Source organism: Salvelinus fontinalis, chromosome 21, assembly GCF_029448725.1.
Source record: "Salvelinus fontinalis isolate EN_2023a chromosome 21, ASM2944872v1, whole genome shotgun sequence".
Classification (NCBI taxonomy): Eukaryota; Metazoa; Chordata; class Actinopteri; order Salmoniformes; family Salmonidae; genus Salvelinus; species Salvelinus fontinalis.
In genome coordinates, this window is record NC_074685.1 from 40,144,318 (window position 1) to 40,169,480 (window position 25,163).

General features: G+C 45.0%; 1 protein-coding gene across 5 annotated transcripts in view; it reads right to left on the reverse strand.

Moving 5' to 3' along the window:
* LOC129818881 (CBP80/20-dependent translation initiation factor-like) overlaps positions 1-25,163 on the reverse strand; it is a 125,945-nt gene that overhangs the window by 62,658 nt on the left and 38,124 nt on the right. For all 5 annotated transcript variants that reach the window (XM_055875187.1, XM_055875186.1, XM_055875182.1 and 2 more), the window contains one exon: positions 12,477-12,553. In XM_055875187.1, the coding sequence (XP_055731162.1) occupies positions 12,477-12,553 (77 nt within the window). The remainder of the gene's footprint in view (positions 1-12,476; positions 12,554-25,163) is intronic.

Here is a 25,163-nt window from a genome sequence, read left to right on the forward strand (position 1 = left end):
TTATCAATGACTTATCAACAGCTGTAACCAGTTGTCCAGCATAGGAAATCCTCACTGGTACACTAGTTTATAGAAAGACCGCAGGCTCCAGACAGAATACAGCAAGCATGTTTATTTATCTGTGTGTGCGTGTGGATCTGCCCTCATCTGTGTCTATATAGAAAACATTTCAGGTTATTCCGGTTGGTTGGTAGTTGAGGAAAGGCAGAAGATTCAAACCAGGTGGCGAGACAGACAGACTGGCATGTGGTAGCCAGCTCTACTCATTGACAACTTGAGCGCACACATGCAACACACACACACAGATATGCCCAACCATCAACCAATCACAGAACAGATTCTATGCTCAACACATTTACACTGGGGCGGCAGGGTAGCCTAGTGGTTAGAGCATTGGGCTAGTAACCGAAAGGTTGCAAGTTCGAATCCCCGAGCAGACAATAAAACTGCATAGTAACAGTAGTGTTTCCCCACTCTACAAAGTAAGCAAGTGGCTGATAGTGGCTTTGGTGTGTGGATATGAGTTTACAGCTGGCAGAATGACTGCTGTGGTGGCTCTCTTGATAGCACCAAAGACTTGGTTTGTGTCTTGGGCGGGGGTTATAAGAAGTGTGCTTGCTTGGCGAATTGCTAATTTGAGATAAAATGGCTACACTCCAAAGCCAGGCGTGCTGTTTTTCTCAATCTAGATCTAGATTGTCAAGAGAATATCACCTTCCAGCTAACCCATCCCAAGTAATCAGTCCATATAGGAAGGCCTTCCCTGTAGTCAGTGAGAGGTTAGGCAGAAGCCCTCAGGAGTATTGACTCTCTGAAACGTTCCAGTGTGAAAGATTAAACATGTTCCCTGAATCGAGGCAGTAAGAAGCGCATTCCTGTAAATCGGGTCTAATTTCTACCCAGTTGCCGTGTTGGCTAAATTCAAAACGTGTGTGTTTTTCTCCCTCCTTTTCAGACAGCAGCCATAGCAGCCTCAGTAGCCTCCCTCCTCTGCAATCCACGGCAGCTACCTTCCACTGACAACGAGCAAGCAAATAAAGCTTTTCAGCAGAGCCATTGTTAAGAACTTGGGGGTGTGTGTGAGCTTGCATGTTTCCATGTTAAATGTCCCGTTACATGCGATTCATATTGAAATATACAGTAGTGTGTTCATGCACGCAGGAGTTGTTTCGTTCTTGCAACAAACCAGGAACAAATTACATCTGTATACCTATACTGAACAAAACTATTAACAACATGTAAAGTATTGTTTCCATGTTTCATGAATTGAAATAAAAGAGAACAGAAATGTTCCATATGCACAACCTTGTTCACATCCGTTAGTGAGCATTTCTCCTTTGTCAAGATAACCCATCCACCTGACAGTTGTGGCATATCAAGAAGCTGATTAAACAGCACGATCATCACAAAGGTGCACCTTGTGCCGGGGACAATAAAAGGCCACACCAAAATGTGCCGTTTTGTCACAACACAATGCCACAGATGTCTCAAGTTGAGGGAGCATGCAATTGCCATGCTGAATGCAGGAATTTCTAACGTCGCTGTTGCCAGAGAATTTAATGTTAATTTCTCTACCATAAGACGCCTCCAACGTTGTTTTAGAGAATTTGGAAGTACGTCAAAATAGCGGGATCGTCTGAGACCAGCCCTGAAATCGGTCTGTAATAAAGCCCTTTTGTGGGGAGAAGGTCCTGGCTCCCCAGTGGGTGGGCCTGGCTCCCAAATAGGTGGGCCTATGCACTGCCAGGCGCACCAATGGCTGCACCCCTGCCCAGTCATGTGAAATCCATAGATTAGGGCTTCATTTATTTATTGCAATTGGCTGATTTTCTTTATATGAACTGTAAACTCAGTAAAATCATTGAAAATTGTTGCGTTTATATTTTTGTTCAGTACAGATGCATATGTAGATGCATGTCTGTGTGTTTACCCGTGTGCAAATAGACAATGATTGTTTTATGCCGTCTATAAAATCCACTTCTTAACAGTGTGAATTAGCAATGGGCTCTCTCGTTATAAGCATTTGACTAAATGGATTGTGTGCATGTTCCTCATCTGGAGGGTAGGGTTAACTGATGGATGTCTAACTAGCTAGGCCGAGGACTGCACACTGAATGTTTCAGAGCCAAATAACTTGACATGTCTGAGAGGTGACAGACGCTGTAGCAGAGACATTAAAAATAGAGTAGACGGGCAGTGCGCATCTGTGCGCGTGTGTGAGAGAGAAGATAGGAGTGCCATTCTCCTTCAAAAGCACTATAACAAATCCTATAAATTCAAATAAATAAATCTGCATTCCCACCACCCTTGACTTGAGACATAGCATATACATAAATCATCCTGAAAGGGAGATGAATATACCTTATCACATTGGGGTGTATACAATCATGGATAGTGCACACTACATACACGTGTTTATGTATAGTGATGAGGGTTAGTGTGTTTGATACAGGGGAGAACCACTGGCCACTCTCATTGAAGCCGCTGGAGTTCAAGGCTGAACGCGGTCCTTCAGGCATTGTCAGCAGGAAACAGGATCCCCATTTTATTGAATGGAAAACTGGCGGTCTTTGTGGTCAATCTTCATGTAAATAAATAAAAAGTTTGGTGGTACCAATAACTGCTTCTAATACACCAGACGTATGTCCTTGAACAGGTTATTTAAAAATTCACAGCCTACAATACCCTGGTCGACCTTCAACTTGAGTTACTCAATGAGAGGAGGCAGCACCGAGCAAGCCCGCAACATCACTTCCTGGAGTAGCTGCACGGTATGTCTCCATGAGACGGCATCTGAACAGACTTAATTTAGTTTTAATGCGCTATTGAGCTTCTCATAGGAAAGAATGGTGTCACATGAAAATAAAATCGATGACCTACGAGCAAGATTAAACGGGACATTAAAAACTGTAACATCTTATGTTTCAAGGAGTCGTGGCTGAACGAAGACATGAATAACATATAGCTGGCGGGTTTTACACTGTATTGGCAGGATAGAACAGCAGCCTCTGGTAAGACAAGCGGTGCCGGTCTATGTATATTTGTAAACAACAGCTGGTGCACGATATCTAAGGAAGTCTCAAGGTTTTGCTCGCCTGAGCTAGAGTATCTCATGATAAGCTGCAGACCACACTATCTACCTAGAAAGTTTTCATCTATATTTTTCATAGCTGTCTACACACCACCACAGACCGATGCTGGCACTAAGACCGCACTCAATGAGCTGTATACCGCCATAAGCAAACAGGAAAACACTCATCCAGAGGCGGCGCTCCTAGTGGCCGGGGACTTTAATGCAGGGAAACTTAAATCCATTTAACCAAATTTCTACAAGCATGTTAAATGTGCAACCAGAGAAAAACAACAACTCTAGACCACCTTTACTCCACACACACAGAGACGCGTACAAAGCTCTCCCTCAACCTCCATTTTGCAAATCTGAGCATAATTCTATTCTCCTGATTCCTGCTTACAAGAAAAACATTTAAGCAGGAAGCACCAGTGACTCGGTCAATAAAAAGTAGTCAGATGAAGCAGATGCTGAGCTACAGGACTGTTTTGCTATCACAGACTGGAATATGTTCCGGGATTCTTCCGATGCATTGAGGAGCACACCACATCAGTCACTGGCTTCATCAATACGTGCATTGGTAACGTCGTACCTACAGTGACTGTACATACATACCCCAACCAGAAGCCATGGATTACAGGCAACATCCGCACTGCGCTAAAGGCTAGAGCTGATGCTTTCAAGGAGCGGAACTCTAACCCGGAAGCTTATAAGAAATCCTGCTATGCCCTCTGACGAACCATCAAACAGGCAAAGCTTCAATACAAGAATAAGATTGAATCGTACGACACCGACACGCGTCGGATGTGGCAGAGCTTGTAAACTGTTACAGACTACAAAGGGAAGCACAGCCGAGAGCTGCCCAGTGACACGAGCCTACTAGACGAGCTATATTACTTCTATGCTCGCGTCGAGGCAAGTAACACTGTGCCCAAGAACACTAAGGTAACCAGCTTAAATGACTACAGACCCGTAGAACTCACGTCTGTAGCCATGAAGTGCTTTGAAAGGCTGGTCTTGGCTCACATCAACACCATTATCCCAGAAACCCTAGACTCACTCCAATTTGCATACCACCCTAACAGATCCACAGATGATGCAATCTCTATTGCACTCCACACTGCCCTTTCCCACCTGGACAAAAGGAACACCTTTGTGAGAATGCTATTCATTGACTACAGCTCAGCGTTCAACACCATAGTGCCCTAAAAACTCATCACTAACAACACATAGTTAGATAACAACACATCCGCCACGCTGATCCTCAACACGGGTGCGAGCTCAGTCCCCTACTGTACTCCCTGTTCACTCATGACTGCACAGCCAGGCACGACTCCAACACCATCATTACGTTTGCCGATGACAACAGTGGTAGGCCTGATCACCGTCAATGACGAGAAAGTCTATAGGGAGATGGGTAGAGACCAGGCTGTGTGGTGCCAGGACAACAACCTCTCCCTCAACGTAATCAAGACAAAGGAGATGATTGTGGACTACAGGAAAAGGAGGACCAAGCACACCCCTATTCTCATCGACGGGGCTGTAGTGGAGCAGGTTGACAGCTTCAAGTTCTTTGGCGTCCACATCACCAACAAACAAACAAACAAACAAACATGGTCCAAGCACACCAAGACAATCGTGAAGAGGGCACAACAAAACCGATCCCCCTCAGGAGACTGAAAAGATTTGGCATGGGTCCTGAGATCCTCAAAAGGTTCTACAGCTGCACCAGAGAGCATCCTGACTGGTTGCATCACTGCCTGGTATGGCAACCACTGGCACTCTGACCGCAAGGCACTGCAGAGCTTTCTGCCATCCAGGAACTCTATACCAGGCGGTGTCAGAGGAAGGCCCTAAAAATTGTCAAATACTCCAGCCACCCTAGTCATGGACTGTTCTCTTTGCTACCGCACGGCAAGCAGTACCGTAGCGCCAAGTCTAGGTCCAAGAGGCTTCTAAACAGCTTCTACCCCCAAGCCATAAGACTCCTGAACATCTAATCAAATGGCCACCTAGACTATTTGCATCCCCCCCCTTTTGTCCTGCTGCTACTCTCTGTTATTATCCATGCATAGTCACTTTAATAACTCTCTCTACATGTACATATTACCTCGACTAACCATTGACTCTGTACCGGGTACCCCCTGTATATAGCCTCGTTTTCGTTATTTTACTGCTGCTCTTTAATTATTTGCAACTTTTATTTCTTATTCATATTTTTGGGGTATATTTTTTAAAACTGCATTGTTGGTTAAGTAAGCATTTCACTGTAAGGTCTACACCCTTTGAATTCGGCGCATGTGACAAACGCTACCCTATTCCCTATACCAGAGCTCTATGGTAGTGCATCGAATAGGGAGCCGTTTGGGAAATAGAGAGATGCTGCTGGGGAGATAGACTACTGATATAAACACTGATCTATTGGTTTAATGGCCAATTATGGCCATTTCTCTGGCTGGTATATTCCCAGATTAGTAATGATTTATGTTTCCCTTATTGGCTGTGATCACCTATACAGTATTTATACAGGAGATATTGTGTGTGTGTATGCGGTGTGTGTGTGTAACTCTAGCTGGAGTATTGCCTCATGTGATTCTGCAGCAAGGTGTTCCTGCCAGGGGAAAGATTTGTACTTAAGCCAGAAAACTCTGACAAACAAGACCGCAGTGTCCTCCGTGCCAGCAGCACAGGCGCTCACACACACACACACAGCAGTGCAGAGAAAACAGAGCAGAGCTTTTTCCCACTGGGCACAAACTGGTTGAATCAACATTGTTTTAATGTGATGTGTTTGTGTTTTAATGTAAAAAGTATTGTGATGTGGAATCTCTGGAAAATACATTGGATTTGAAAAAAGTAATACACTTTTGTTTTGAGGTTGAAATGTCAACCACAAGTTAACATAGACAAACCTTGTATAAAATATGTTGAATTTGTACCTTTAAAAACAACGTCAGATGTTCAATGTTATATCCACTATCAGAAAAAAGAACAATAAGCTGGGCAGTACATCCTACTGGAAAATTGATCTTCAGTTGAAGTCGGACGTTTACATACACCTTAGCAAAATACATTTAAACTCAGTTTTTCACAATTCCTTACATTTAATCATAGTACAAATCCCCTGTCTTAGGTCAGTTAGGATCACCACTTTATTTTAAGAATGTCAAATGTCAGAATAATAGTAGAGAGAAGGATTTATTTCAGCTTTTATTTCTTTCATCACATTCCCAGTGGGTCAGACACTCTAATATTATTTGGTAGCATTGCCTTTAAATTGTTTAACTTGGGTCAAACGTTTCAGGTAGCCTTCCACAAGCTTCCCACAATAAGTTGGGTGAATTTTGGCCCATTCCTCCTGACAGAGCTGGTGTTACTGAGTCAGGTTTATAGGCCTCCTTGCTCGCACACGCTTTTTCAGTTCTGCTCACAAATTTTCTATAGGATTGAGGTCAGGGCTTTGTGATGGCCACTCCAATATCTTGACTTTGTTGCCATTTTGCCACAACTTTGGAATTATGCTTGGGGTCATTGTCCATTTGGAAGACCCATTTGTGACCAAGCTTCAACTTCCTGACTGATGTCTTGAGATGTTGCTTCAATATATCCACATCATTTTCCTCCCTCATGATGCCATCTATATTGTGAAGTGCACCAGTCCCTCCTGCAGCAAAGCAACCCCACAACATGATGCTGCCACCCCCGTGCTTCACGGTTGGGATGGTGTTCTTCAGCTTGCAAGCTTCCCCCTTTTTCCTCCAAAGATAATAATGGTCCTTATGGCCAAATAGTTATATTTTTGTTTCATCAGACCAGAGGACATTTCTCTAAAAAGTACGATCTTTGTTCCCATGTGCAGTTGCAAACCGTAGTCTGGATTTTTTAATTCCGGTTTTGGAGCAGTGGCTTCTTTGCTGAGCGGCCTTTCAGATGATTTTTTTTTTTTTTTTTTTTAACCGTTATTTTACCAGGTAAGTTGACTGAGAACACGTTCTCATTTGCAGCAACGACCTGGGGAATAGTTACAGGGGAGAGGAGGGGGATGAATGAGCCAATTGTAAACTGGGGATTATTAGGTGACCATGATGGTTTGAGGGCCAGATTGGGAATTTAGCCAGGACACCGGGGTTAACACCCCTACTCTTACGATAAGTGCCATGGGATCTTTAATGACCTCAGAGTCAGGACACCCGTTTAACGTCCCATCCGAAAGACGGCACCCTACACAGGACAGTGTCCCCAATCACTGCCCTGGGGCATTGGGATATTTTTTTAGACCAGAGGAAAGAGTGCCTCCTACTGGCCCTCCAACACCACTTCCAGCAGCATCTGGTCTCCCATCCAGGGACTGACCAGGACCAACCCTGCTTAGCTTCAGAAGCAAGCCAGCAGTGGTATGCAGGGTGGTATGTCGATATAGGACTGGTTTTACTGTAAATATAGATACTTTTGTACCTGTTTCCGCCAGTATCTTCACAAGGTCCTTTGCAAATTGTTGTTCGGGATTGATTTGCACTTTTCGCACCAAAGTACTTTCATCTCTAGGAGAAAGAACGCGTCTCCTTTCTGAGAGGTTTGATGGCTGCGTGGTCCCATGGTGTTTATACAGATGGACGTGGTACCTTCAGCCATTTGGAAATTGCTCCCATCACAGAACAGTGCAAACTGGCACTAACCAGAATAGAAAGAGGCGTGGGAGACCCCGGTCCACAACTGAGCATGAGGACAAGTACATTAGAGTGCCACGTTTGAGAAACAGACACCTCACAAGTCCTCAACTGGCAGCGTCATTAAATAGTACCCCAAAACACCAGTCTCAACGTCAACAGTGAAGAGGCGACTCCGGGACGTGCTTTTCTTTCACAAGGACATTTCTAAGTGAAACCAAACTTTTGAACGGTAGTGTATGTGCAAAAGTAATATCGCACAACTCGATGAAACCTTCACTCTCCGCAGACATTTAGAAACAAAATATGCCAATTTGAAAAATAAGCCACGGGAGTTTGAGTGAGAATTAAGATGACTTTCAAGTAGTAAGACGTATAAACGCAACAGACCCCATTAATAAGAAGGGGCTAGAAGCATCTTATATGGTGAGCTACTGAATGGCTAGGACAGGCAAGCCCCATACTATTGTGGAGGACTTCATTATTCCTGCTGCCACAGATATGGCTGGGACAACACTGGGGGAAAAGGACAAAAAAACTATACAGACTATGTCTTCATCAAACAACTGTTTCACGACACATCAGTGACATGGCAGGAGATGTTTTGAAACAATTACTGCTTCGCATACAAGCCAGTGAATTCTATGCATTACAGCTGGATGAATCAACAGACGTGGCGGGCCTGACACAGCTCCTGGTATATGTTCGTTACGTTTATGGGGGGTCAATTAAGGAAGACATCCTCTTCTGCAAACCAGGACAGCTTTGTGACATCAAATGGACTTGTGGTCAAGATGTGTTGGTATTTGTACTGATGGCGCAAAAGCCATGACAGGGAGACAGTGGAGTGGTAACGCTCGCACGCCACTTGGGTACACTGCAGCATCCACCATGAGGCTCTAGCTGCCAAAGGAATGCCTGACAGCTTGAAAGACGTTTTGGATACTACAGTGAAAATGGTTAACTTTGTTAAAGCAAGGCCCCTGAACTCTTGTGTATTTTCTGCACTATGCAATGATATGGGCAGTGACCATGTAATGCTTTTACAACATACAGTGTGCGGTGGTTATCAAGGGGCAAAGTATTGACACTTTTTTAAAATTGGGAGACAAGCTTAAAGTAATCTTTACTGACCATAATTTTCACTTGTCTGACCGCTTGCATGATGACGAGGTTCTAACACGACTGGCCTATCTGGGTGATGTTTTTTCTCCCCTGAATGATCAATCTAGGATTACAGGGACTCTCTCTGCAACTGTTGCCCTCTTCCTAAGAGGGCAACAACCCAGCAGCAGGACCGGTACCTCCGCCTTAGTGCAAGGAGGTGCACTGCCAGAGCCCTGCAAAATGACCTCCAGCAGGCCACAAATGTGCATAGTCGCAGAGAGCCAGGAAGCATAGGAACTGAGAAGTGGTCTGTGGTCACCACCTGCAGAATCACTCCTGTTTTGGGGGGTGTCTTGCTAATTGCCTATAATTTCCACCTTTTGTCTATTCCATTTGCACAACAGCATGTGAAATGTATTGTCAATCAGTGTTGCTTCCTAAGAGGACAGTTTGATTTCACAGAAGTGTGATTGACTTGGAGTTACATTGTGTTGTTTAAGTGTTCCCTTTATTTTTTTGAGCAGTGTAGTTGCAGAGAGTCCCTGTAATCCTAGATTGATCATTTTTTTGAGCAGTGTATATTCAATGTGTGGGACAAAATTGAGGCTATGATTAAGAAGTTGGAGCTCTTCTCTGTCTGCATTAACAAGGACAACACACAGGTCTTTCCATCATTGTATGCTTTTTTGTGTGCAAATGAACTCAAGCTTACAGACAAATGTCAAATGTGATATAGCGAAGCACCTGAGTTGGGTGTGCAATTACGCAGGTACTTTCCCGAAACGGATGACACAAACTGGATTCGTTATCCCTTTCATGCCCTGCCTCCGGTCCACTTACCGATATTTGAAAAAGAGAGCCTCATCGAAATTGCAACAAGCTGTTCTGTGAAAATGTAATTTACAATCTGAAGCCACTGACAGATTTCTGGATTGGGCTGCGCTCAGAGTATCCTGCCTTGGCAAATCGCGCTGTTAAGACACTGATGCCCTTTACAAACACGTACCTATGTGAGAGTGGATTCTCGGCCCTCACTAGCATGAAAACGAAATACAGGCACAGCCTTCTCATTAACAAATAAGGTTTTATATGTAACATGGCTAAATAAAGAGAAAAAGTATCGATTATTATACTATTATTTGTGCCCTGGTCCTATAAGAGTTATTTTTCACTTCCCAGGAGCCGGGTTGTGACAAACTCACATTCATTCTTATGTTTAATAAATGCATCGTATAGTGTGTGTGTGGCAGGCTTACAATGATGGCAAAAAACAACAACATTTGAGTGTGCGCTGACCATGGTGCTAGAGGGGGTACGCAGCTGGAGGTTAAATGTTGGAAGGGGTACGGGACTATAAAAAGTTTGGGAACCACTGATCTAGGGCTACCCTTTGGCTTACACGGGACCCAAACCGGCTGCGCGCGTGCGCCATCGTGCATAAATGTATTTTGTCCCACTCACACCAAATGAGATCACAACACGCAGGTTATAATATCAAAACAAAGTCTGAACCAATTATATTAATTTGGGGACAGGTCGAAAAGCATTAAACATGTATGGTAATTTTATAGCTAGCTTGCACTTGCTAGCTAATTTCTCCTATTTAGCTAGCTTGCTGTTGCTAGCTAATTTGTCCTGGGATATAAACATTGAGTTGTTATTTTACCTGAAATGCACAAGGTCCTCTACTCCGACAATTAATCCACACATAAAACGGCCAACCGAATCGTTTCTAGTCATCTCTCCTCCTTCCGGGCCTTTTCTTCTCTTGACTTTATAATGCGATCTGCATTTCATAAATTAGGTGCATTACCGCCACTGACCTCTTTCGTCTTTCAGTCACCCACATGGGTATAACCAATGAGGAGATGGCAACCGTGGGTACCTGCTTCTATAAACCAATGAGGAGATAGGAGAGGCAGGAGTTGCAGCGCGATCTGCGTCAGAAATAGTACTGCCTTCTATTTTAGCCCTTGGCAACGCAGACGCTCGTTGGCGCGTGCTAGCGGTGTGGGTGCAATAATTGAATAGCATAGATTTCTAAATGTATCTACACACACACACACACACACACACACACACACACACACACACACACCGTTATTACCGCACGTTAGCTGGGCCTGACGACGAGCTCTGTGAGGGGAGAAAGTGGCTCTGGCCCCGCCCTGAGAGAGATGCATTGTGGGTGTGTTTCTAGAGACAGCGGGCCGAAAGAAGACTGTAATAGCTGAAAATGTAGAGCGGGACTGTATCATTCCAGAAAAAGTAGTGAGTGAGAGAAAAGGAAGGGAAAAAAGGGAGGAAATGAGGAGAGCAGTAGGAGAGGACTGGGCCAGGCGTTGGATGTGTGTGTGTATAGAAGTGTTGGGGGCAGTGCAGGCCTGAGTGTGTGTGCTTGAACACAAGTGTGTGGAAATGCTTGGTTGGGGCGATGAGGCCCACCCCTTGGCTGAACCTCCATTCACTCCTGGCTCTGCGCTGCTCTGTGGTCGGGGCTGGAGCTGGCTGAGGGTAATTACAGTTCTGCTCTGAAAGCCACAGCACTGCAGAAAGTATGCTCCAGTATGCACATATGGTCCAGTATAGAGCAATAGAACTGCTATATATATTTTTTTATTATTTACTCTCTGAAACTTCTAAATGTAATCATAGCCCTTGGTTGTCATACTCCAACCCATACAACCATGCAATTGCAGTACCTTACTGACATAAAAGGCAAACCACACAAGAAACTGATCTTTCCTCCTGTAGCCAGAGGCAACATTATTTTCTCTCAGTAAATATTAACAATACAAAAACACAGCCAGCCCGGCAGCCAGCCAGGCAGGCAGGCAGGGCACCAAGTCGAAGCCATTACCTGTGATATCTTCCAGCCAGTTTCTCTGTAGTCTATACTAGTATACTGTGATCTGGCCTCAGCAATATTTTAATTTCACCACAGCTATTTAACCACACAATCACTGTGAATCAATTATATACCACTGGTTTTAAAATAGTAGAAAGAAAGAGAGGAATACATAGAAGAGAATATAAAATAAGTTAACTTTTCACTCTCTGGCTCAACTATCCGCCTTTCAGTCAGAGACGCAAATATTTTCTTTCTCAGTTGTTTCTTAGCAACCGGGGAGAACTTTCCAATGACGTCATGCGGAAACATTTTCAGAAGATTAAACTGCGATTAAACTAATTTCATTGAGTTAAGGAACGTTGAACGCTGCAGTGAGCAAAATAACTGAGAGACAGAGGTTCATATCGACAGTCAAGTGTGATTGGAGATGACAGTGGCTGCATCCCAAATTGCACCCTATTCCCTATAGTGGGCCTATAGGGGCTCCGGTCAAAAGTAGTGCACTATAAAAAGGCAATAGGATGCCATTTAGGACACAGGCCGTATCATTACACAGACCAGATACGTGAAGAAATAGACTTCAGTAAGATTTGTAAAAAAAAAAAAAACGAAATCTGCCTTTTCTGTCTGTGTGTAAGTGAGTCTGGGGCCAGGAGAATTTCTGCTTTGACTGGAGAGAAGAGTTAAGGGTTCTGGCCTGGCCTAGTGTTTCATCAGCGTTGCAACAACGTTCCAGGAGGGGAGAAAGTGTGTGTGTGTGTGTGTGTGTGTGTGTGCTTACCGTCGGTCGTTCCTCCTGCGACGGAAAAGCTTTTTGGTTTGTGCGATCTCAGCTTCATTAGGCAGGGGCGGGAAACCCTGCAGAGCGAGAGAGAGAGAGAGAGAGAGACTTAGCAAAACACTTTCATCTAAAGCGAGTTACAGTGTGGGCATAGATTGTACGGTCATTGTATGCACAAACTGAATTTCTGAGTGATCTTTTCTTTAGCGAACATGCGTAGTGTATATAACGGGTTGTCGTTAGATGGTATTACAGCTACGGGTGGAAGTGACGCACAAATCGGCGTCATTTCTGTGTCTTTTCTCCCAAGACAGAGAGGAATCCAGCACCCCCCTCCCCCATGTCTAGTTACCACCTTCCCTGCCCCTCCGACAGCTCAGTCTACGCCCATGCAGGCATTGAGCGACGCATGGAACCCACCGCAAATTATAGGTCCACCTCACAACCTCCATTAAGGAAGGAAGGAAGGCAGAGCCACACAGCCAATGCAGAGCTCCTCTCCTCTCCTACCCTTAACTTCTCACAGGAATGTTGGCAGCCTACAATTTCCCCAGACAAGCTCTGAAAGAGGGGAGAAGGTGGGGGGGGAGCACTTAGAAGCAGCGGGGAACCGGCTCCAAGTCAAGACAGCTATATTCCATATGTTGTGTGTGTCGGTGGATGTGTGTGTTGGAGTGTGAGTGTAATAATAATAATCATCATTTGGTGGGTGCTTATATTTGGCCTATTATTTGTACAATTTGGAATTGGTAATGTGTTATTATTATGATTCTTTTTTTGCATATGCCAACTCTCCCTGAGTCACCCTCGGGGAGTGGGGTCACGGCTGGGGTCAGCCATTATCAACAGTGACCGTGGCGCAATCAGGGTTAAGCACTTTGCTTAAGGGCAGATTTTCACTTTGTCGGCTTGAGGATTCGAACTAGCGACCTTTCAGTCACTGGCCCAACGTGCCACCCCTGTGTGTGTGCTCTAAAGGAACAACTTCATCGCTTAAACATGGCGGTTTGGTTGTTTTCAGTCAAAACTGGTTTGTCTGGGATGGAACTAGTGTCTGGTGTTGTCATGGTTACAGATGGTCAACTCCAAGTTTGAGGAGGAGGATGACTGGGGGGGAAGGGTGTTCAAACATGTGTTTTTGTGTTTGCGCGTTAAAAGTGCTGATAATGTTTGTGCACGGTTTGTGTGCCGTAATGTGTGTAACAAGATGTGTTGTACATTTCTGGGGTGGGTTCGTAGTTTCTGTTTGACATGGAGTGTGTGTGTGTGTCTACAACTTCTCTCTATTCTGCCCCTCTGCGGTGACGTGGTATGGCAGTGTGTGGCTCCAGCCCAGGTTCCAACCCTGTTATCTCGCCATCAGCAGTGTCTGCACAGGAAGCAGTGGAAACGCTCACTCTTGGGCAGACACCCTCACTCTAAACCCCCACAGCCCCGCACTTTAATTGCACTTCAGTCAACAGAAATCAGGCGTGCCGCAGAGCCAGCCAGGGTAGGGAAGAGACAGGCACAGCCCATACCGCCAACCCTCCTAACACTAACCCATCCCCAACCCTTCATCTTATAAGAAACCCAATCCAATAGGCTATGTAGCTAGCTGCACATGATGATATTGTACGATTATCAGACCCCTTGACTTTTTCCACTCTAAGTTACAGCCTTATTCTAAAATGGATTAAATCATGTTTTCCCCCTCTTCAATCTACACACAATACCCCATAATGACAAAGTGAAAACATATTTTTTTATTTTTAGAGTAAATTAATAAAATATAAAAAACACCAGAAATATCTTGCTATGAGACTCGAAATTGAGCTCAAGTGCATCCTGTTTCCATTTATTATCATTGAGATGTTTATAAGGTCCACAGTTGACAGTGCATGTCAGAGCAAAAACCAAGCCATGAGGTCGAAGGAATTGTACGTAGAGCTCCGAAACAGGATTGTGCCGAGGCACAGATCTGGGAAAGGGTACCCAAAAAAAGTATGAAGCATTGAAGGTCCCCACGAACAACATGGTCTCCATCATTCTTAAATGGAAAAAGTTTGGAACCACTAAGACTCTTCCTACAGCTGGCCGCCCGGCCAAACTGAGCAATTGGGGGAGAAGGGCCTTAGTCAGGGAGGGGACTAAGAACCCGATGGTCACTCTGACAGAGCTCCAGAGTTCCTCTGCGGAGATGGGAGAACCTTCCAGAAGGACAACCATCTTTAAAGCACTCCACCAATTAGGTCTTTATGGTAGAGTTGCCAGACGGAAGCCACTCCTCAGTAGAAGGCACCTAAAGACTCTCAGACCATGAGACACAAGATTCTCTGGTTTAATGAAACCAAGATTGAACTCTTTTGCCTGAATGCCAAGCGTCACGTCTGGAGGAAACCTGGCACCATCCCTAAAGTGAAGCATGGTGGTGGAAGCATCATGCTGTGGGGATGTTTTTCAGTGGCAGGGACTGGGAGACTAGTCTGGATCGAGGCAAAGATGAATGGAACAAAGTACACAGACATCCTTGATGAAAACCTGCTCCAGAGCGCTCAGGACCTCAGACTGGGGCGAAGGTTCACTTTCCAACAGGACAACAACCCTAAACACACAGCCAAGACATCGCAGGAGTGGCTTCGGGACAAGTCTCAATGTCCTTGAGTGGCCCAGCCAGGCCTGGACTTGAACCCGATCGAACATCTCTAGAGACCTGAAAATAGCTGTGCAGCAACGCTCCTCATTCAACCTGGCAGAGCTTGAAAGGATCTGCAGAGAGGAATGGGAGAAAATCCCAAGCTTGTAGCGTCATACCCAAGAAGACTTGAGGCTGTAATCTCTGCCAAAGGTGCTTCAACAAAGTACTGAGTAAAGGGACTGAATACTTAAGTAAATGTAATATTTCAGTTGTATTTATTTTTGCAAAACAAAATCTAAAAAAACAGTTTTTGCTTTGTCATCATGGGCTATCGTATGTAGCAATAACAAGGCTATATACAGGGAGTACTGGTACAGAGTCAATGTGGGGTTAGTCGAGGTCATTTGTTCATGTAGGTGGGGGTAAAGTGGCTATGCATAGACAAACAGTGAGTAGCAGCAGTGTAAAAACAAAATGGGGGGGGGGGGGGGGGGTCAACGTAAATAGTCTGTGTCCATTTGATTAATCATTCAGCAGTCTTATGGCTTGGGGGTAGAAGATGTTAAGGAGCCTTTTGGTCCTAGACTTGGTGCTCCGGTACCACTTGCCGTGCGGTAGCAGGGAAAACAGTCCATGACTAGGGTGGCTTAAGTCTTTGGCAATTTTTTGGGCCTTCCTCTGACACACCTAGTATATAGGAGGTCCTGGACGGCAGGAAGCTTTGCCCCAGTGATGTACTGGGACGCACGCACTACCCTCTGTAGCGCCTTACAGTCAGATGCCGAGAAGTTGCCATACCAGGCGGTGATGCAACCGGTCAGGATGCACTCGATGGTGCAGCTGTAGAATCTTTTGAGGATCTGGGGACCCAAGCCAAATCTTTTCAGTCTCCTGAGAGGGAAAAGGTGTTGTCGTGCCCTCTTCACGACTGTCTTGGTGTGTTTGAACCATGATAGATCATTGGTGATGTGGACACCAAGGAACTTGAAACTCTCGACCCGCTCCACTACCGCCCAGTTGATGATAATCGGGGCTTGTTTGGCCCGCCTTTTCCTGTAGTCCATGATCAGCTTCTTTGTCTTGCTCACATTGAGGGAGAGGTTGTTGTCCTGACACCTCACTATAGGCCTACCACTGTTGTGTCGCCAGCAAACTTAATGATGGTGTTGGAGTCGTGTTTGGCCATGCAGTTGTGGGTGAACTGCATGGCCAGTTCCATGAGGGGCCTCAGTGTTGAGGGTCAGTGTGGCAGACGTGTTGTTGCCTATCCTTACCACTTGGGGGCGGCCAGTCAGGAAGTCCAGGATCCAGTTGCAGAGGGAGGTGTTTAGTCCCAGGGTCCTTAACTTAGTGGGCACAATGGTGTTGAACGCTGAGTCAATCAACAGCATTCTCACATAGGTGTTCCTTTTGTCCAGGTGGGAAAGAGCAGTGTGGAGTGCAATTGAGATTGCGCCATCTGTGGATCTGTTGGTGCGGTATGCAAATTGGAGTGGGTCTAGGGTATCTGGGATAATGCTGTTGATGTGAGCCATGACCAGCCTTTCAAAGCACTTCATGGCTCCCGACGTGAGTGCTACGGGGCAGTACTCATTTAGGCAGTTTACCTTCACTTCCTTGGGCATAGGGACTATAGTGGTCAGCTTGAAACATGTAGGTATTACAGACTCCGTCAGGGTCTGCTCAGTTGTGCAACGGGGTCTCCCAGTCCTCTTCCTATTCTGGTTAGAGCCAGTTTGCACTGTTCTGTGACGGGAGTAGTACACAGCGTTGTACCAGATCTTCAGTTTCTTGGCAATTTCTCGCATGGAATAGCCTTCATTTCTCAGAACAAGAATAGACTGACGAGTTTCAGAAGAAAGTACTTTGTTTCTGGCCATGGTGAGCCTGTAATCAAATCCACAAATGCTGATGCTCCAGATACTCAACTAGTCTAAAGGCCAGTTGTATTGCTTCTTTAAATCAGCACAACAGTTTTCAGATGGGCTAACATAATTGCAAAGGGGGTTTCTAATGATCAATTAGCCTTTCAAATTATCAACTTGGATTAGCTAACACAACGTGCCATTGGAACACAGGAGTGATGGTTGCTGATCATGGGCCTCTGTACGCCTATGTAGATATTCCATTAAAAATCTGCCGTTTCTTGCTACAATAGTGATTTACAACATAAACAATGTCTACACTGTATTTCTGATCAATTTTATGACATTTTAATGGACAAAAAAATTGCTTTTCCATCAAAAACAAGGACATTTCTTAGTGAACCCAAACTTTTGAACGGTAGTCTATGTTCAAATATTATTAGTGTTTGCTTCAGCCTGCCTGAAGTGCCTGATGGCCAGGTTTTCATACTATTCTGAGACTATTCTATTGGTTCCATTGCACCAGGCAAGCTCGATCAAGCCCAGTTAAATTGTCTGAAATGATTTCAAATAGCATTTGAACCCTGGTCTGTTCAAGACGTAGCTCATTCAGAAGAAGTGAACCTTTCTAGAGGCCCAGACCGCAGGAGGGTGGGCTTCCTTCCCAGTCAGTCTCCCACGCAGAGTCCCCAAGCCAGGCCAGCAGTATAAAACCCTAGAGCACTAAGAGGATCATACCTGGCTTAACAGAGACACGCACACAGCACTGAGCCATTCACTTACACATAAAAACCTTCAGAACTCCACTTTAGGTTACACATTTCAGACATAGTCTGGGAGAAGTTAACCAACGAAATTAATGTTGCTGTTCTTTCGAATTTACTTCCCCACCCCCTTCTCCCTCTATCAAGTTTTCTTCCTCTGTCTAACTAAGCTGCTGTGGTGGTGCTGGGCTCTGATTGGAGGCTGATTGGATACAGATGTGCGCGGAGGCTGGAGGCAGGGGAAGGCCTTTGTAGTGTGGCATGGTGGTAATACGAGCCTGAGACACGCAGCAGAGAACCACAGGAACAGAGGCCCAGCCCCAAGCAGCTAGCCCCGGCCAGATAGTCTTGCCCCGGGGTGTAAGGCAGGAGGAGAGGGGATTCAGAAGGAAAGAGCGCCACCACACAGTACCGGTATGACAACAATGCCAGACAGCCAACACAACCATCTAGTTTTTTATTATTTTTTATTATGAAGTACCCCGGATCCCAGGTCAGTTAGAGGTGTACACAAGTACATTCTGGTGGGTAAGCAGAGGAGATACCCGTGTAGTTATCCTTCTACGGAAAATAAACACAGATCAGTGCCAGTAATATTAATTCATAATAAGTCTGCTTCATTCAGCATTTAACTGGTTAACTTCAGAGAACGCTCGGAGCCAGGGAGACAGATAAAAGATGGGGAAAGGGGGAGAAAAAGTGGGAGGGAGAGAGGCAGAGTTGCATGTTTAGCTACTGTTGTTTTCCTGTAGGATATCATTAGCTGTAATCCTGCTTCCAAATGGTTACCAGATGACTATCTCAACTCCAGTATACTCACGCAGTCATCAAAGCTGAAGAAAAAATGCAAATATTTAGAGAAACGTTAGCCAGGGAGATTTGGGGTTTGCATGGGAATCTGCCGTGACTCATTCCATCATAACTTAAGAGTTTTAAGTGCCGTAAACAAATAAAAAGCCCATTTAAAATAGACAAACTCAGACATGGACGTCAAGACTATTGTCTTCAGACCGGGTCCTGTCTGTACTCCTGAAGCGTCTTTTAGACTATGCCGATTGCATTTGGGTGTCTTTCATCAGTGCAGACAGAGGACCAGACTGATCAAAGAGGTGTGTGCTCAGCACGTCCCCTTCCCCAGCCAGGCAGTATGACCTTTGACCTAGCAGCAGACATAGGGAAGGAGCCTTGGAGGGCTCTGTGGACGTGACGACGGGCCATGGGCTTGTGTGTGTGTGTGTGTAGTATGGAAACATCACCAGGTAGCGCACGTACAGCACCACATTCCAGGGGCTGGGGTTCAGGGGTCAAGAGAAGGGGCTCCAAACTCAGACAGTAACAAACCTTCAGAACATTGAATGTATGACCATGACAACTGTTGTGGAAGAGAAGCCATAACAAGTCATATGCCACCGAGAGCAAGGAAGTCTGTTATAACACAGTTGATGGAATGGAAGTCAGTCTGGTTGAGGTGACTTCCTCTAACCCCTTACTGTGTAATTATCCTGCTAGATTAAGCTTCATTCACAAAGCCTACACTCCATTGTTCAATCTCTGCTTATTTATGCTTGTTTGGCCTCCCTACAAAAGCAATAAATTAAGGAGAAAAAAAATGGCTTAATGTCATTACAGCATGTATTATTTCTAGACTATGGCCTATACAAATTAACTTTCTTTTTGCCGCCTCGCGGTGAAAAATGTGATACGGATATGCCTTCCTCTCTGGGCAGGAAGGAAAACAGTAAAAAAAAAACACACACAAAAACATGTTGAGTCTTAAAGCTGAGATCCGCAACAGCCATGTTTTGGGCCATGTTCTCCACAGAACAAACACAGTGTCTTTAATTGTTATTGGGGACAACTGGAACTGATTGACGACCATGTCGGACACATGGAAATTTGTCCATAGAGTGTAGAGAGCGAGTAGGGAGAGGGGGAGAAAAGAAGAGAGTGAAAGAGGGGGAGAGAGAGACCGAGAGAGTGACAGAGCGCGAGAGAGATTCTTAGCCACAGCCACTGGAAAGAGAGCTGCTACTGGGAGGGAGGAAGGAAGGGGAGCAGAGTCAGGGCCGTCTGATAACAGACCTGATAACATACTGTGTGTGTGAGAGAGTGTCGCAAGCAGCCAGCCAAGCAGCTATATTCCATTTGCTGCTGCATCTTGTACCTCAGGCGGCAGCCATTTTGTAATCTATCTTTGCAGACTTTCCTCTTCAGGGGACCTATAATCAATTACAAAGGGGACTGAGGGGAATATGTGAATTATAAAACATTATCTTGCAATTACTGCCCTGTCCTTTATGTCTGCATTAAATTACTGTTGTTCAATGAGAAATAATGACATACTCCAACACTGCAAATACAATGTATGATATCCTAACAAGAATGAAGTCATACACAACCGGTCAAAAGTTTTAGAAAACCTACTCATTCATGGGATTTTCTTTATTTGGACTATTTTCTACATTATAGAATAATAGTGAAGACATCAAAACTAAACTGCGTTTATTTTCAGCAAACTTAACATGTGTAAATATTTGTATGAACATAACAAGTTTCAACAACTTAGACATAAACTGAATCAAGTTCCACAGACATGTGTCTAACAGAAATTTAATAATGTGTCCCTGAAGAGGGGGGGGGGGGGGGTCAAAATCAAAAGTAACAGTCAGTATCTGGTGTGGCCACCAGCTGCATTAAGAACTGCAGTGCATCTCCTCCTCATGGACTGCACCAGATTTGCTGTGAGATGTTACCCCACTCTTCCACCTGCAAGTTCCTGGACATTTCTGGGGGGGGAATGGCCCTAGCCCTCACCCTCCAATCCAACAGGTCCCAGACGTGCTCAATGGGATTGAGATCCGGTCTCTTCGCTGGCCATGGTAGAACACTGACATTCCTGTCTTGCAGGAAATCACGCACAGAACGAGCAGTACGGCTGGTGGCATTGTCATGCCAGGATGAGCCTGCAGGAAGGGTACCACATGAGAGAGGATGATGTCTTCCCTGTAACGCACAGTGTTGAGATTGCCTGCAATGACAACAAGCTCAGTCCGATAATGCTGTGACACACCGCCCCAGACCATGACGGACCCTCCACCACGATCCCGCTCCAGAGTACAGGCCTCGGTGTAACACTCATTCCATACGACGATAAATGTGAATCCGACCATCACCCCTGGTGAGACAAAACCGCGACTTGTCAGTGAAGAACACTTTTTGCCAGTCCTGTGGGGTCCAGCGACGGTGAGTTTGTGCCCATAGGCGAGGTTGTTGCCGGTGATGTCTGGTGAGGATCTGCCTTACAACAGGCCTACAAGCCCTCAGTTCAGCCTCTCTCAGCCTATTGCGGACAGTCTGAGCACTGATGGAGGGATTGTGCGTTCCTGGTGTAACTCGGGCAGTTGTTGCCATCCTGTATCTGTCCCGCAGGTGTGATGTTCGGATGTACCGATCCTGTGCAGGTGTTGTTACACGTGGTATAGCGCGGTCTTAGGCCCTGGCCACATCTGCAGTACTCATGCCTCCTTGCAGCATGCCTAAGGCACGTTCACGCAGATGAGCAGGGACCCTGGGCATCTTTCTTTTGGTGTTTTTCAGAGAGTCAGTAGAAAGGCCTCTTTAGTGACCTAAGTTTTCATAACTGTGACCTTAATTGCCTACCGTCTGTAAGCTGTTAGTGTCTTAACGACCGTTCCACAGGTGCATGTTCATTAATTGTTTATGGGTGATTGAACAAGCATGGGAAACAGTGTTTAAACCCTTTACAATGAAGATCTGTGAAGTTATTTGGATTTTTACAAATTATCTTTGAAAGACAGGGTCCTGAAAAAGGGAAGTTTATTTTTTTGCTGAGTATATGAAATAACACATATGGAATCAGTTAATCAAAAAAGTGTTAAACAAATCAAAATATATTTTGCCTTAATAGCTTTGCACACTCTTGGCATTCTCTCAACCAGCTTCACTTGGAATGCTTTTCCAACAGTCTTGAAGGAGTTCCCACATATGCTGAGCACTTGTTGGCTGCTTTTCCATCACTCTGCGAACCGACTCATCCCAAGCCATCTAAAATTGGGTTGAGGTCAGGGGGTTGTCATCTGATGCAGCACTCCATCATTCTCCTGCTTGGTAAAATATCCCGGAAATGTGTTGGGACATTGTCCTGTTGAAAAACAAATGATAGTCCCACTAAGAGCAAACCACACGGGATGGCGTAACACTGCATAATGCTCTGGTAGCCATGCTGGTTAAGTGTGAATTCTAATTAAATCACAAACCGTGTCACCAGCAAAGCACCCCCACACCATAACACCTCCTCCTCCATGTCTTACAAAGACACAGCAGTTGGAACCAAAAATCTCCAATTACACTCCAGACCAAAAGGACACATTTCCACCGGTCTATTGTTCATTGCTCGTGTTTCTTGGACCAAGCAAGTCTCTTCTTCTTAGCGGTGTCCTTTAGTAGTGGTTTCTTTGCAGCAATTCAACCATGAAGGCCTGATTCACTCAGTCTCCTCTGAACAGTTGATGTTGAGATGTGTCTGTTACTTGAACTCTGTGAAGCATTTATTTGGGCTGCAATTTCTGAGGCTGGTAATGAACTTATCCTCTGCAGCAGAGGTAACTCTCGGTCTTCCATTCCTGTGGCGGTCCTCATGAGAGCCAGTTTCATCATAGCGCTTGATGGTTTTTGCGACTGCAAAAATGTTCCGTTTTAACTTATCTTCATGTCTTAAAGTAATGATGAACTGTCGTTTCTCAGATTACTTGAGCTGTTCTTGCCATAATATGGACTTGGTCTTTTACCAAATAGGGTTATCTTCTGTATACGTCCTTACCTTGTCAGAACACAACTGATTGGCTCAAACGCATTAACTAAGAAATTCCACAAATGAACGCATTCCAAGTAACTACCTCATGAAGCTGGTTGAGAGAATGCCAAGAGGGTGCAAAGCTGTTATCAAGGCAAAAGGTGACTACTTTGAAGAATCTCAAATATAAATTGTATTTTGATTTGTTTAACACTTTTTTGGTTACTACATGATTCCATATGTGTTATTTCATAGTTTTGATGTCTTCACTATTATTCTACAATGTAGAAAATAGCCAAAATACAGAAAAACCCTTGAATGAGTAGGTGTTCTAAAAACATTTTGACCAGTAGTGTAAATAACTTATTGTTCAAACGACAGACACATGTAATGAAAATATGCAGAGGGGTTCTCAACAAAAAAGGGAAAGTGAAAGAAATGAACCAGCTCTTTTTCTTCAGGGCTTTGGGCTACACAGGCATAGAGCCAAACAAGCTTTGTTACTACAGCACTTGCTACTATTCCTTTTTTTAATGCGTTTTTAGATGAGGTCTGCGATCCAAATGACACCTTATCCTTTTATAGTGCACTACTTTTGACCTGGGCTCTGGCCAAAAGTAGTGCACTACGTATATAGGGAATAGGGTGACATCCCTCCCAGTTTGGTAATCTTATACTAGGACTCATATCTCACTGCCTCACCACTACCCCCTCTCTGGTCCCGACTCTACACATTGCATGTGTACTGTTGGACCATGTTGCTTGTAACCAAGCTGACGCGAACAGAACTACTTTTCATCACTGCCTGCCACGGTGAGTTCCTCAGCACGGAGGGCATCGCTTGTTTACATATCTCTCCTCTCTACCCAGGCCAGGCCCAAGTCTTACACATTCCCCCCCTCATCTTTCCCAAGCCATTGTAAGGCCAAAGTCTTGAAATGCAAAACCGCCAAGAAGTCATTCATATTGGCTAAAAATAGGTCACAGATGCTTTCATTTCGTCTCTCACATGAAGTGTACACTACACTATTACAGATACCTGTTTTGCTTGTCTTTGCCCATTTCAAACCCGCGCTAGTCTTTCATGTGTAATGCATGTGGAACTAGCACTGTAACTTGACACATCACTAAAGCGAATGGCCCATGTTATCCAACTGGTGCTAGCCAACAGGCAGCACAGAGCTACACAGGGTCCTGTACTCCACGGACGTTCCTTCTCCCGAGTACAGACGTCGGTCCAAGTTTCCCCTCTGACCTCACGGCTCACATTATTTCATTAAGTGAGGTATTCCCGGAGCCGAGACGGCAGGCGGGCGAATGGAGGCGCACACGGGAAAGAGAAGCGTCGTCGCTCAAACCAAAACAGGAAGCGCTGTGGAATGTCTTTCCACCACAGGCCAGGCAAGTCCTCCAATAGGCTACCCGCTCTCTGTCTCACAGTCCAAACCCTGGATCAACTGGGGGAGCGGGTGGACACATACAGACGCACAGGGATGCACACACACACACACACAGATGCAAACACACACAAACATTATACCCGTACAACCTCATTGTGTGCGTGATTGTGTGTGGGCAGTGAAGGGATTACAATGCCTCAGCTATAAAAAACAGACTCTGGCAACCTCAAAGACCCCAAAAACATTTGACCGTTTTGCAAAAAACAGCCACCACCTAGCCACACCAGCTAAGTTCTACTTTTACTCGGGAACCCGCAAGTAACAACCGGACCACAGATCTTGATGGGTGAGAAAATGAGGTATGCTTAGAACTGGTGGAATAATCAAGCATTACAACACACCAGTAAGAGTCATTATATTCCAAAAGCATGGATCCAAAGACCTGCAACACAGCCAGCCAATCACCACTCCAATCAGCACTAGTCTGTCCCATCAGATAGGCCTGCTGGATGGATGAGTCAGAAATAAGGATAACACAAAAATGTGAAATCTAAACATCCACTGCCTCATCTCTCCTAGACGGATATTACATTTCTATACATTACCGTGTCTGTCTTGATTCCTTTCCAGAAGGTCTGTTACATAACCTTGTCTGTCTTGATTCCTTTCCAGAAGGTCTGTTACATAACCTTGTCTGTCTCGATCCCTTTCCAGAAGGTCTGTTAGAAAAACTCAACTCTGGAGTCAGGACTGAGAAACATCAAATGGCTTATTATTCTCAGGCTCTCGTCTAATTGCTTATTATTCTGTCTTCAGGCTCTAGACTAGAGTAATGGCTTATTATTCCCAGGCTTGAGTGTTCAGTATCTAGTCTAGTAGTCTAATGGCTTGTTATTCAGGATCTAGTTTAGTGGAATGGCTTATTATTCACAGGCAGGGACCCTATGTTCTCTGTCTTTGTTCTCTGGCCAATGGTCACTGGATGCATAAGAAGCCATTATGAGTGGAGCTGCCAGTCTAGTGTCAGGACTCAGGCAGCGATCCGTGGATTAAAGACAAATGGGGAGAGAGAGACTGCTGGAGGACTGATACTTTAGTAGAGGGAGTCGAGCAGTGCTTTGCTGTTCTTCAGTTCACTCAGTCAGGCCCGGGATCAGGCTGTCGTCACAATGAGAGGCTGTAAGATAACACACCCCTCCCCCATACCCCAGTCCCCGCAACATGCAAA